A 16,016-nucleotide genomic window follows, 5' to 3' on the forward strand; every position below is an offset into this window, starting at 1 on the left:
ATTACTGATTTCTGATCAACCCTTTTCTAGATATGGGTCACTAGAGAACTTTGTATACTTCCATTAGGTCATATACATTTTTCTTGCAGAGTTGTAGGCTTTAAGCCTCCCAAGTACAACATATTCCATAACTGCCAACATACAAAGTACTAAAATAAAATATGATAACAACATACAAACTAGTAATATATAGTTCATTTTGATCTTTTTACTGGTCAAACTTAGTTTGAATGTTGTTTGTCACAAATATCAGCTTAATTAGGGTTGCATAATGTCATGAGGCAGAAAACAAAATCACATTGACACAGCCTGGGCATCAGGTTGCTAACTAATGACTGCTTTATATTATTTAAAAATTTGATATTTTTCTTTTTGAAATTAATAATTTATTTTTTGCAAATTTCCAATATTAGAATAAACTCTATAAAATATTCAAATATGCATTATATACATTGTATATTTTTATTCACTTATTCACTAACAAGTATTTTATTTATTTGACTAGCAATTTCAATTTTATCCATATCAATATGTATGTTTTTATGGTATAAGCATGTAAATTGTTCTGTAATATGTTGTATTGTACATTAAATACAGAAATAAGTTTGAAAGAATTTTTTTTTAGTATATGTTTTAATAATTTTTATAACTTATTTTCAGGTATTCTAGTTTTTCATTATAGACACAACTATTGGGAGAGGTTTACGACAGGCTTACGACCACCCAATTCACCTCAGGAATTCTACCTGTGACCCAAATGGAGATAAGTCAACGGGATCAAAAGCTTGAGCCCTGCGTGTCACATGGTTCAGAAGTTCAGCTAGCTCTGTGTCCGATTCAGAATCGGAACTAGAGCCTCGCCTCTCACGTTTGCTTCGTTCCTCATTCTTGTTAGCGAATACCATGCTCTGTACCGTTAACCAAGGAGGAAAAATGCATATTGGTATATAGAATAACGTATAACAAAATAGACTTTAAGTCTTTTACTTAGACATGCTTTTAAGTTGCTAAAATAATAAATTTTAAGAATTTCCCAGTTTTTAAACCTATATTAATATTTCAATTAAAACAAAATCAAATAAAAACTTTCTTAAATAACTAATATGTAATTTAAGTATTTATTATTAAACTGTGCCATAGTTTTTGAGATGCTACATTATAAATTCTGAGAATTCAAAATATAAATATATTTATATTTGTTTATAATTTTGTATAACTTTAAATTTAATAATTTATTTTAAAATAAATGAACATACATGCCAAAATAAATTACTTGTGAATACTGTAATCACTGCTGATATAGAATGTGAGATTTAACTCATGCAGTGAGAAGTTAGCAATAGCAGCAACTCAACTATAAATTAGCAAGAAGAGTGAATAATATCAGCCAGTGAATTATAATAATAATGTTAATGTTATTGTTTTAATGTTTTAACAAAAATAAAAAATTTAAATGCTTATATTTTTGTTTTTTTCAAGATATTAATAAAAATTATTTTAAAAGGAAATTTAAGCTGTCTTTTAATATGTTTTAAAAAATACATTTATTAGTCTGTAATATTAATCTTTCTTACCTTTGCATGTGCTCTAAGTAAATCTATTGGTATAACACAAGGCATGGAATCAGAAGACATGTTTTCCCCTGATTTTGTGCGTACAGTAACACTTTTACGGTCAAAAGGCTGTAAAATTGTCATATCTAATAATGCATGATCACCTAAATTATAATAGTAAAATAAATAACTAGAAGTTTTCTATATTAATGAAAATTGATGCTTTTATAATATAGTATTAATTTACCTGATGGGCTGTCTATTTCTGCTATTTTTTTCCCACCTGCAAAAACTGCATACCCAGTAACTGGAGCTGCATTTGTGGCACTTGTATTAACAATAACAGGAAGCCAAGTTACTAACAATGTTCCATCCTGAGGTCCAGCTTCTATTTGAATATTTAATGGGGGATCAGGAAGTCCTAAAAATATAAAAATGTAAATTTTAATTAATTAAAATTATAATTTGGCAAATAATTATATTGGTGGATTAAGTTTGGACTAGAATTTGACTAAATTAATATAATAAATACAACATAATCTAGACTAAAAAGTAGACAGTTAGGCTGTCATCACTAAACTTATTAATTACATTAATTTTGAATTAAATTTAAGAATTTAGACCATGATCAACTCTTGGCCTGCAAGATCCTGGTATGCATCTTAGTTGTATGTATATATTAGTTTAATAAAATTTACATTGCTCTACATCCAAATTTAATACTTTTGGAAACTTGTTATATATATATATATCATAAAAAATTTTTTCAATTAATCATCATTCTAAATCACTTTTGCATCACAGTTTTGGCTAATGTTGGAATTTGCAAAATAATAGGTACAATAATTTTTTTGTACAAAATTTAAGAATATTCTTTAGATAATGTGAATTCAGTGAGCTCAGATTTTTATTTTAAAATCACATTCACTAAACTCAGACATTATTTTTAAATCAATATGAGATATTTATAATAAATGTCATCATTAATATATTCATTAACTAAAAGCACTTGCTTAATACAAATTTTAATTATTGACTATCCAATTCATCTCAATAATATTCTTTGTAATAATCCATTCAATTACTATTCTCTGATAAGTTATAAAAATTTTGAAGAAAAATGTCTATAAATTCTATTAAAATAAATAATCAATAATAAAAAATATTTATCAATTAAAATGCACTAAATTTCTTTTTGTTTAATAAAACTATTTAAATGTTTTAAAATTAAAACTTAGGATTAAGATATTCATTCTTAATACAACTACATATTTCTGTAAAAAATTTGCAAGAAAATTTTTAATATAGAGATTCAGTCAAGTTTGATTTTTTACAGAAATATAAAATCGATTTTCTTTAACTTCTGTAATAAACAATAATACAGTAAGTGCAACTTATGCTGAGTTCTTAAATGCAATGTTTCAAGTATAGTTTGTACAGTACATCATTGGTACAATATTTATAGTGATAAAGTTAAAATTGGTTGTGAACTTACATTGTCTTTAGAAACATGTATCTTAATCACTATACATTATGACATGACCTGAACAAAACATCAAAGATTACACAGATTAGATGGTACAACTCAAAGAACTGATTTTTTTCAGTAGCTCAAACATAGGTATTTGCATGTCCCTAAAATCAATCACTATTGTAACATTAATTTAAGGAATGGCAGAATTCAGTTTGATGCGCTACCTGTTGGACAACACTGACTTTGGAAATTCGGCATTATTGTAATCACAGATATTGTTATCAGTTGTCTAATATTATGGAATCAATTTATTTTGATAAAATTTTATTTTATAAAATATTTTAATGGTCTTTTAAATCCAGAGTTATTTGCTCTTAGATAATACAATTTTCAAATTCCATTCCATTCAAGTTTATTAGAGTAATTTGGAAAAAATTCCAGTTACAAGTGGTACATTGGGTTACAAATATTAGTGAATATATAATATATATTCCGAAAATTAAATAATTATTAGGTAAATTATCTTCTATTCATACATTTAATCAAGTGACATAATATTGGATAGAAGTAAGAACAACAATAAAAGTAAATCTATAAATCATTCATTAAGGCTCTCAACCGTTTTAATATATTTAATAAAGAACTGATATATTCTGGTAATCATAATTGGACCCAGCTGAAATATTTTTTGGTAGAATTCTTGCATAGATTTGATGGCTGACAAGGTGGAAATACCAGTCTGTTCTCTAAGTTTGGAGCAACCCTTGCACAAACTAATTATATGATATACAGAAATTTGGTCATTACACAGCCTACATTGTTTATTCCTGATATCCAAATAATTCCCTTCAACTATAATACAAAAACTGTTTAGTCTGATCTGCATATAAAATCTTTTCATTCCAAATGGTATTTTATAATGAATATAATTATTTGCTGGAGGGAAATTTAAATTAACTATATACCATGGGTGAAATTTTGACTCCTGTAAATTTTTCATCTCACGATCAATTGAATTATTATACATATTCTCCACCAATAAAGAAATTCCATAATTCCAGTCTGTTTCTGCATTGTAAAATAGTAAATGAGACAAACCATAACTTTCCAATTTGATCCTAAGTTTGTTATACCAATTGTTTTGATAATTCTTTTTGCTCTCTGCCAAGTTCTTTAAAACTTTTAGTATTGTATTAACCTGTATGTTCTCACTAGTTAACAGTCTCTTAAGAAATTTCATGGTCCTAATTACCAAGTAGGGTTCTAATAACAATCTGTTAGTATCATGGCAAATCACATATCCCTGCACTGCTTTATGTAATCCGTAAATTTTTCTTATAAATAGCAATTGAATTTTTTCAAAGTAGGATAACCAGTCCAGACTCCATAATGGGAGAGCATAGCAAATAGAGTTGAAAACCAACGCTGAAAAGAGTCAAAACTGCATTTGAATAGAATTGGTTTTCATTTTTACTAATAAACTAATCAAATTATTAATTATTCTATATGCTTTGGTCTTCATCCGCTGAACATGTTTTCCAAAAGACAACGTTGAGGTAATAAGAACCCCCAAATATAATATTTCCTCAGTTACTTTCAACTTTTCGTTCAACAAATAAAAATCATGATCTTGCCTCGCCAGCTTACCTCCCTTTTGAAACACGATAATATGGGTCTTATTCAGGTTGATCTTCAATCCCATCTTCGAAAAGTATCTCTGAGTTACATTTAATTTTCTTTGTAGACCTATTTTAGTCGGTTAAATCAATACCACATCATCGGCGTATTGTATCGAATGAACTATCAAATTGTCCATAATAATAATCCCATCCTCCTTCATAAATTGATTATCTAAGTCATGGATCATAAAGTTGAATAAATAGGGTGATAACGGATTACCTTGTAGTAAGCCACCGCATATCTTGAATGGAGGGTAAGTATTTAGGCCACTTTTAATTGTAATAGTGTACTGACCAAACAAAGACCTTATTACCCTTGTAAATGTTAAGTCTGCTCCATGGTCTGCCAATTTATCACATAATTTATCTATAGAAATAGAGTCAAATGCTTTCTCTAGATCTAAAAAGACCACATATACCTTTCATCTTTTTTTAGCAAGGTGAATTTGTATGGTCGAAAGCAATATAAATATGGCCACTTCCGTCCCACTCTTCTTTATGAATGCAAATTGTGAGTTTGAAATTAAATCATTTTTCAAACCTATTCGCAAGAACTGATGTGAATATTTTTCTCAACATTGATAATATGGCAATAAGTCAATAATTCTTTGGATCAGTATTTTCACCCTGTTTAAATATCATACGAAAATAAGCAGAATGCCACAATTCGGATAAAAGAACATGGTTATAAATGTAATTAAAACTTGACGTTAAAGCTTCTATCATATTTATAGGTAAATGTTTTAAAAAACTAACTGGTATCAAATCCGGACCTACTGCTGTTGATTCTCTTAATGTTGTAATAATCTTAACTATTTCACATGCTACTATTGGCTGGTTCAACACCTTCTCTTTGTCTTGTTTAGTAGATAAATTTTTATCTTCAGGAATTGTTAAAGCACTCAACTCACGTTTCTCTAAAAAACCTATACCAGTTTTCAAAATCAATAGGATCCTGATTTTCCATCTCCTTTCTCGGGCAGTATTTTTATCACTGACCAAAAATATTTATTATTGTTTTTTTCTGTTAATAATTTTCTGTTCAATATATTGTAGTAACTTCTTTTCTTGGCCTTTATAAGGTTATTGTATGTTCTCTTTGCATTGATATATTCAGTTAATTGCTCCTTCGATCTAGTTTTATGAAATAAAGTTAAATAATATTCTAAGTTTCTTGGCTCTATAGCAACTCAATTCGAACCATTCCTGTTTGAACTTATTTTTCATTTTAATTGATTGTTGAATTCTTTGTGGACTTAGTTCTATAATATATTCATTACAAATATTAATCAATGTGGCATAAATTTGATCAGGCCTCACTTTTTCAATTAGGGCCCTTCTATCACCTATTTCAGCCTCAAACTTATTAGTATTGTATTTATATTTCTTTGTTTGTGTCAAAATTTCCTTACTTATTTTGTTTTTATAATTCAATACATTTGTTTTTATCATTAAGGTGACTGGAAAATGATCTGATAAATCGTTATCGAGTACTCTCAATTCAACACATTGGTCTAATACAGACTCAGTACAAATTATATAATCGATGACTGATGTGCCTACTGCCGAAATGAATGTGTGTCTACCAGGATAATCTTCTTTCATGCATCCATTTAAAATAAATAAATCACTCTTTTTCACCCAATTTATCAATAGCTTTCCTTTTTTGTTAATTTCATTATCATTGCTGTTTCTTAAATTATAAACCGTAGGATTAAACCCTGTATAATTAGAATCAAATTCATTGCCAATTCTGGCATTAAAATCACCCAGGATAATCCATGATGTTGTAAGGTGAGACCAATCTGAATAAATCTTCTCAATTTCTTCAATGGAGTGGTGTCTGATGGGACTCATATGGAGGAGAATAGTGAACCATAATTGCAATATAGCTATTGGGACTCCAATTTGTTTTAAAACCATTCACATTAACTATAGCAATTTTAAATTAACACTAGAATAAAAATAAATCCATTCTCCCAGATGTTTCTTCACCAATAACAACATTCCACCCTTTGGTCTTCCAACTCCCAGTTTTTTTGTAGCTGGGGCCGTTAAATAGTTAAATGTGGGTTGCAAGAATTCCATCTCTTTAGCAGTTAGTTCTGTAATCCAGGTTTCTTCCAAACCAATAATCTCGTATTGCTTCATTAATTTTTGGAAACAAGTAGAATATAATTTTTTTCTGAGTCCTTGAGTGTTGTAATTTATAATCTTAATTTTTGGTTCTTTATCTGGTTCTTTATAGATATACAATTTTCAAATTGCATATCTATAAATTTCCAGTAGCATCTGTCTATTCATCCCTCCATAATCTCAAGAATGGAGTTAGATACATGAAAGTTGAGATAAGATATGAAAGCTTAGGGGCAGGAGGCCCTGATTAACCATATAATTACTTCTGGTTTGGATTGGAAGTCACATTATTTCAATTCAAAAATTTTCTCCAGAATGATGTTAGCTAGATGAATGGCATGACTCTATCATTATCAGGAAAAGTATGATGTACTGTACAAGGGCAAGACACTTCTAAAATCAAGAACCCATATTTTACATTAAATAAATTAAATATATATGATTAAAAATTGCAGTCCAGCGTTATGATGATGGCAAAATGATTTTGTCATTTTTTATCTAGGCAATCTTTTCATCTATGTACTGTACCATAAATGCTATGTTTGATTTTAAATTTCTTTTATTTTGTGATTTTAGGTATTTTAAATTGGCATGTAAAAAAGAATCTTTATAATGAACACCGATGTTCAGTTTTATTGATTGTTTTGTTTGTTTTCTTATCATGTGTATTTTATTTTTTTATTGTTGTTGTTTATGGAATCAGTCAGTCATTCCTTGCCTTTTGTAATTTTTGTAAAACAGTAATAGGTCTGACGTCAGCCTATGTGTTAAGCTGAAACGATTTATCACTACATTAAAAACTTTTGCTGGAAAAGAAGTAAAGGCATTTATTTATTTTCTGGATAAGCTTTTTCCAGTTTTCTTGTAACTTTTTCATTATCAAGTATAGTTTTAACCTATATTTGCTGTTTGATTTTTATGTGTTTTTTAATGAAAAATTTTAAAGATACAGTATAACTAAGAAGACATAATGCTTTTCTTAGTTAAATTTTATGAAAAATTATCTGTTGTCATTCTTATATATTTTTCAATGAAATCAAAAATTTTTTAGAATTATAAATCCATGAAAATAATAATTGTTTTATTGTAAAACATAAAAATTTTGTTGAATTGAAACTATTTGTATATGCTGCTTAATCCAAAAATTATAAATATAATTAATCATTTATTTATTTTTCTACTTGTTTTATTCATATTTTTTATATTACCGGTATATGGAAATTAAAAGGATGTTCAATGTTTTGATAGTAAAGTGCTTAGTTTGAATCTAGTAATCTCTATTCAAATGTTTTTGTTTTGTTTGTACTAAAAAATGTTTCTTTATTAAAACTCATTAAAGCAAATATTAATAAAAATATTACAAATTTTTACCTTTAGGAAGAGTTTTAAAATCTACATATGTTGTCAGCATTTCTAATTTCCTTGGATTTTTTTCATCATTATAAAGAAGTCTACCTGGCTTTGCTCTTACGGAGACACGATATGTAGTATTTGGTGCAAGACCTGAATTAGTAAATTATTAATAATATCAAAATAATTATTAGTTTATAAACTTTTAAAAATTTCTTATTAAATTAACCCTAAGTTATTTTAGATAGAAATAAATCAAATCATAATATATTACTTTTCTTATTTCTAATGAACTTTTAAAAAAATTTAAAACGATAACATGTATTACAAAATTATTTGTTTTCGTTACCTTTTTTTTATCATTTAACTTCAATCTCAGATAAACCATTCATATTAAAATGTAGCTACAATAGTACATATTTTTATTCATAAAACTATTGTACCTATTAGCTGTATAATAAATGATGTAAAAAGTGTTGTTCTTATATACCATAAATCTCCAACCTACTTCTAAGGAGGGCCATATGGAGCCAGGTAGGAAAGATACAGTTAAAGATTAAGAATTTTTATTTCTGAATAACAATGAACATAAATCAATGTAAAATTTGCAACTTCTTTATTGACAGAATGTCAAGATACATTTCAGAGATACATTTTGTGACACAATAAAAAACTCTTTTTGGATATTCATTGGATGGTGATATTTGCTATTTTGATTTTATATACTGTATTTCATTTTCAAAATGGTTTATTTGCAAACATACATAGAAGCAAAAACTTCCTAAGACTTAAAATTCTCTTCTGGCAGAGATTTGTAAAAATTTAACAAATTCCCTTCCTTAAAAATTGTTTTAAAAATCATTTTCAAGCAAGATCTATTAATTCTAGCTAGTTCAAAGCATATAAACTTGAAAAATTAATTCAAATGTTGATGATAAAACATATTGGTGAAAATAAGCTGTGTAGGCCAGATAACTATGCTTCAGGGGCTTTAGATACCATAAGTAGCAGAACCCTGTTATATATGATTAAATTTACTAAAGTGTGAAGGCTTAAAAGTATTATCCTATAAATTTTTTATATTCATAATTTTTAACTCAAAACAGCCAAGGGCACCCACTTTATCTGAATTTTCTGTTATCTGAGTTAGCATTGGTCCACAATACCTTGGATAATCAGGGTTCTACTGTATATTAAATTTTGTTTTTATAGATTATTTCTTTAGTTAAAATTTATATATCCAATTTTAATAATCCAGATAGATAACTACAATGGTTATTTATTACTAACATTCTAAAATTAATAAGTACAGTATTAATAATTCAAATTCTCCATAAACTAAAATTAGTGAGAAATCTTATTTGAAATTTGCAAAATAATAGGTACAATAATTTTTTTGTACAAAATTTAAGAATATTCTGTAGATAATTCAGTATCAATTTTAAACAAACTATTGTATTTGAAATTTAAACTGTCAGCTTGTCAGATATATTTTGATAAGTTATTCTTGTAAAATATTTTTCTAAAGAAAAACAAAACAAATAGGTATTAGATATATGTTAAGGCTAATATTATTAAAAGATTTTTTTGTTAAATTTTTCAATAAATAGAATTATGATCAAAGTGATTAGAATACAGAAAATTACAAAAATTTAATTTGACGAAAGTTTATACAAATTAAATATTAATCAACATTTCCTCTGTTTTATTTGTTTAATGTTATATTTCAATTCATAATAAAATTTTTTCTCAGTTTACAGGAAATCTATTGTAAACAATAATCTTATAGATAAAATATTAAATATTTATGAAATAATTCTTCACTATATCAAATTTGTTTATCAGAATTGACTTGATTAAAAACAAAACAAAATTTAAGAAATTATATCATTCTGATATAAATATTCATAATAAAATTTATTGAAATTTTATATTGCTTAAATAATGATATATTTGATATGTTTTAAAATAGATAATTGTCATATCTAAGGTTTTAAACAATTCAGAATAATATAGAAAAATAAAAGTTGTTTTAAAAAATACTAAAAAAAATACCATTTTTCAATAAAGTGATAAATTATTTTTGAAAAGTATTGTAGAAATGTACCTAAAATGACTGTTCTTATAATTGATTGATAAAATAAATTTTAAAAATAATTGAATATGCATGAAATTATGCATAAATAGATTTTTAATAGTTACATGATATATTTTAAATAAATTAAGTTATAATTTATCAAATATTTTTATTAAGTGTTGCTTGATATTTATATAATAAAAAATATTTTTAAAATTGCTGTAATTATTAGTTAAAATACACCACTAAGTAATAAAAATTAATTTAATTAACATTATTTTTTATTTTACATGTTACACTTAATTAAAGCCTAGAAAAAGCAAAGCTGCAAAATATCTCATGATGAAAAACATATATCTGTCATAATTGATTAATTAACTTGATAGAATTTTATTTTGATAACAAATTATTACTGTCATTTTTAATAATAAATATTAAATTAAATTTTACAACTTTTCATGCATGACAAGTATATGAAATATTATGACAATATGATAACACTGTCAAATTTTACAATGTTTCATGATAAGCATGCTGAACACAGAACAGGATTCAAAGTTATTTGTTAAAATATTATTATTTAAAAATGAAAAACAATATAAGTTAATGATCAATTCTGAATATATTTCTTAAAATAAATTTTATTTGATGCTTTATTTTATTACAAACATGATGCAAAGTTTCACTTATTATTATTATTCAAAAAATAAAAGCATATTATTCATAATTATTATTATTGAATTTTATGAATTATTATAAGAAGAAATCTGATAAACTTTTATAAATGAACATTACATCTTAATTATTGATGGAATTTAGTTGATTGGTATAATTGAAAAATGCCCACATGGGGCGATATCGCCCCCATGTGGGCATTTTTCCATGTTGAGGGGGCGATTAGTAACAATTTATATTTTGGGGGGCAAAAAATAATTTTCTGGGCGATATAGTAAAACATTATATTAAGAATAATTGGATATTTTATTTGTTATATAGTACAATAATTAAACAAATAACATTATACTAGTCACTAGTCTATTCAATGCAGTACGAATTTGGCGTTAGCCTTTGCCCACGGCATAGGAATTTTGAAGTGAAGGGGGCGATACTACGTAATGGTTTTATTGAGGGGGCGATACTACGTTGAAGGGGGCGACGATTCGTTAGAGGTTGAGAAACACTGCCATATATAATGTATAATTTTCATATTTTGTCATTTTTAATGCCAAAACTAAAATAAGGAGCTTTACTTTTCAGAATTCAACTAGTTGAAAAGCTATAGAAATTGACATTATTATTTGAATTTGCTAATATTCTTTAAATTTTAGAAACTGAAAATCTTTCCAAAATTACACATAGCAAAACACAGGGCTGTCAAGAGGGGAGAGCTGAAGATTTTTCCCTGGGCCCAGAGTAAACCTAGAGGACCATAGTGATTCCTACTCCTATAAATTAATGTCATAAAGATTTTATTTTCTTGTAGATTTTCGTCTGATGGCGATATTATGATTAATTATTTGAAAACATAGTCCTTCCCAAAAAAAGAAACCACTATTTATTAGCCCTGTGTTCCAGACAATACATTCTTGGTGACTGACCTTCCTTTCTAGGCTACTAGCCACCAAAAAGTGCTTTAAAAACACAAGAATACGTCCAATTAAAAATATTGTCTGGAACACAGTGCTAATAAATAGTGGTTCATTTTTTTTGGGAAAAACTGTCTTCAAATAATGAATTTCATTTTCTGTTAATAAAAATTACTGCTGTTTATTAATAAAGAAACATTCCAAGTATGTCATTTGTTCAAAAAATAAAAGACTAAAGGAATCTGCTATGACCAGCTGTACTGATTGTACAATAATAGCAAAATAAGTCCAATCTATCCTAGATCTCATGCAAGTTCTCACAGCTCTAGCAAAACAATGTGGATCTTTTCTGAAGTTATTTTACTTAAAAATCTTCATCTTAGATGTTTTTATCATCTCATTTAGCATGTGAAAATTTTAATAAGTTATTCAATTGATGATTTCAAATACATCAATCAGATAATTGAAAGATTAGTTAGCATAATCAAATATCCTGCATAAAAAAGTTTACATACTCTTATTATAGTAACTATACAAAGTATTATGTAAAAGAAATTTAAGAGCTAAAAATTATATACCAATAACTAGTATATGCATGTGAAATTATCAATGAAAATATAAATCTCCAAGTGTAAAGATCTTTAGAGCATCTACAATAAGTATTGTTTCATGTACATCTCAATTTTATTAGACTGTTCTAAATTTTATTGAATATTTGATATTCTAACCTCATGTCTTTACAGAATTTAAAAAAGAAACATTGCATTTATATTCTTTTCATATGTTTATAATAGTGCAATAAATAGCTTCTTACATAAGTACTGGAATGCAAATAATTAACTCTTGTAAACCTTAAAAGTCCAGTATTGACACCTTATCGATTCCCACTGGCTTTACAAACCTGAAGAAGACTGGAGTACGGTCAAAAACGTTTGTTTTTCTGTTAAAGGTGTCAATACTGGACTTTTAAAGTCTACGAGAGTTAATTGTTTATAATAATGGTGTACACTATTATAAATTTACTATTAATTTTATAACCATAATTGCAAATAACATAAAGGATGGATATTTTTTCAATTTGGAGAAACCTACAAGGTTGGACATTTAAATCAGTTATAAATTTGATATTGAAGTCACATTTATATTGAGTTAATAGGTATTTACTTTTTGATTGCAACATTACACTGTATATATATTATTGTAGTGGCTCATTGGTCAGAGTTGATCATGGGATCAGTACATCTGGTCACCCTGGATCAGTGAGCTATTGTAAATTCCCTCTTCTCCCTCCTCACCAAAAGGCCTGCAAGGTGTATGCATTTTTGCTCCTATATAGTTGTTCTCATATCAAACAATTAAAAGCTTTGCTATTATTGATATCTTGTGTAATTTCTTTGGACAACCTCTGTAGTGGTCTCTGATACACTGCCACCACAATTATATATAAGCCTATAAATATCAATTTAAATCAACTAATCTCAGTCTATATGTAATGCAGGTACAGATTAAAACTACAAACATTCAAATAGCAGCCAAATATATACTATAAGCAGTTTATATTAAAATTTTTTATGTTTTAATTCAGAATTTTATATTTATTCTGTAATGATAAAGTATGATACTAAAAATCTAGATATAAAAAAAAAGAAAATGTTTATCTAGTAAAATATATTTCTATATTCTCATATAATCACTCATATGGAAACATTAGTTATGAGTAGAGTTGTTGGATGACCTTCATTTCAAAGGAAGATCTTTTATATAAACATCAATTCACAGCCCGAGTAGATAATAACAACACCAAACGATCGCCTAATTATCGGGATATAATATGGCTATTTTAAATGATTGGAACTAAGTAATTTGACAATTATAGGTAAGCGTTAGGCGCCATCTCTTAATTAAATTAATAATTCATTTTCTTGTATGTGTGTGTGTATATGTATATATATTATATTATATATATAAACATCAATTCACAGCCCGAGTAGATAATAACAACACAAAACGATCGCCTAATCCAAAAATCATTTAAAATAGTCATATTATAGCCCGATAATTAGGCGATCGTTTGGTGTTGGAAGATCTTTTATTTTAGTTAAACTGTCCTTATCCTTTATTGTAACAAAAAAGGATGCAATTTATCGTTTATTTTCATTTTTCAAATGCATTTTGTAATAGTGACAGATCCTTATATGCAATGAATCTTCCAAAACTGGAACTTTTTTAAGACTAAATAATACAACACCTTTCTTATGATTTCCAGCAACACTATTAGAAAACATACATTTTTGGCCTTCTTTAGGGAACTGCTTCAGGTTATATATAATTCCAATTTAATGTTTACTGTGTGTTCCAAACTGGAATATGCAGTAAACCATTTCAATTTTAATTTCATTTTAATTATTATTGATATGTAGTTCTATGCATACTCTTATTTGATTTTGTTAATTATGTTATAATATTTAAAAAAAAAGTCATTTTAAATGTTAGAATGTTCAATTGGAATAGTATAAAACCTGAAGCAGACCCCTAAATGAGACCAAAAAACATTTGTTTTCTACAAATATAAATTTCTCTAAGCTAAATAGTTACATTATAGCCAGATGATTACTGGATTAGATTGGGCTATATTAATTACTACTAATAATAATTAAATGCTAACTAATTTGGCCTAGAGGAATGTTAGGCACTATCTCTTATTAAATTTAATAATTAATTATAAATAAATTAATATTTATTAATTGTTTTCTAATAGTGTTGCTAGAAATTGTAAGGAAGGTGGTGTATTGTTTAGTTTTAGATCAATATATATCAATCCATATTCTTCCAGTGACAAATATCCTCATTAGGCTCACTAGACTTGGGCCTAGAGGCCAAGACTTTGGGGTACAAAATTCAAAATAACAACAACAACAACAATAAAATAATGAAAAAATAATTTTTGTAGAAATAATTCAGAAAGGAATTCAAAAGCTTAAGTAGTAAGCTTTTGAAAGCTGATGTATCAGCTGAGTAGTTTGATAATCATATAATAATATATGAATATATTTTGCATGATCAAAATGGTAGTACAGTGGAACCCTGGTTAACGAACGTCCTGGTTAACGACCAAATCGGTTAACGAACTTTTATTTTGCAAAAATTTTGTCTCGGATAACGAACGTAACGGTATTTTGTGTCAAATTTTAGTTGGTGTTAGGCATGCGCGAGTTAAGCATTACTTTTCCGAGTGTTTGTGCTATACTGTACTTCTTTTTTCAGTTTTGTGATTTATATATTTAATCAATATGGCATCCAAGAAAGAAAAAAGTCATAGTGGCAATAGAAAACGACAACGCAATATAAACGACAATGCGCTATCGCATTTGAGAAAAATTTGATTAAAAGAGTAAGACAATCAACTTTAGATCAATTTCTTGTTCCTTACAGAAAGAGTTTAAGTTATGGCAATGCAACACTTTGTGATCTGCCTAGGGGGAATGCCTTCTGAGAGGTGTTTTTAAGTGAAACTGGCCCTATTTAGGCGTTACAGACGTGGAGAAAACCCGGAAAACTCCACGTGGCCAGCCCTCCCCGTCTGAGTGAGGTTGCGAACCCACAAACGAACTCCCCGTGTTCAAGGTACGAAGACCACTTAGCCGCTGGTGGGTTTTTTTACCGAAAGAGACTTCGACTCGAAGAATCTTCCAATGAAGTGTTACCCGTTATTTTTTTGGAGGAGATTCCCCTTCTAAGCATTAAGGTTTATATATCTACACTTTTCTGCCACCAACTACAACAAACGAAGGTATGTACAGTGCTATTTTATTAAACAAAGTTTACATGTTTGCTGCTGTAATGATAGATACCACGTTTTCCTACATTTTCATCAAAGAAAATTACTGTATATTAAAAATAAAATCACAAAGGTTTCGGAGACTAGAATGGATTAATTGCATTTGCATTAATTTCTATGGGAAAAATTGCTTCGGTTAACGAACAATTCAGTTAACGAACGGAGTCGCAGAATGGATTAAGTTCGTTAACTGGGGTTCCACTGTACTAATGATAAGTTTTCAATAGCAGTGCCCTTTGCTCTTTTTGATATTTAAAAATTTGTAAAAATACAATTATTGCAGAATTACAATTATAAAATAGAAAGGTGCATTCAGTGCAAAA

The 16,016-nt window shown here is 27.4% G+C and overlaps 1 protein-coding gene across 1 annotated transcript in view; it reads right to left on the bottom strand.

Annotated features, from left to right (window-relative positions):
• LOC111613206 (RIMS-binding protein 2-like) overlaps positions 1–16,016 on the bottom strand; it is a 62,207-nt gene that overhangs the window by 13,389 nt on the left and 32,802 nt on the right. The window contains exons 18-21 of the mRNA XM_023354553.1: positions 8,214–8,345; positions 1,801–1,974; positions 1,575–1,717; positions 747–908 (exon numbers count right to left, since the gene is read on the bottom strand). Of these exons, the coding sequence (XP_023210321.1) occupies positions 747–908; positions 1,575–1,717; positions 1,801–1,974; positions 8,214–8,345 (611 nt within the window). The remainder of the gene's footprint in view (positions 1–746; positions 909–1,574; positions 1,718–1,800; positions 1,975–8,213; positions 8,346–16,016) is intronic.

Source organism: Centruroides sculpturatus, unplaced genomic scaffold, assembly GCF_000671375.1.
Source record: "Centruroides sculpturatus isolate CEXI.00-Female unplaced genomic scaffold, Cexi_2.0 scaffold1942, whole genome shotgun sequence".
Taxonomy (NCBI): Eukaryota; Metazoa; Arthropoda; class Arachnida; order Scorpiones; family Buthidae; genus Centruroides; species Centruroides sculpturatus.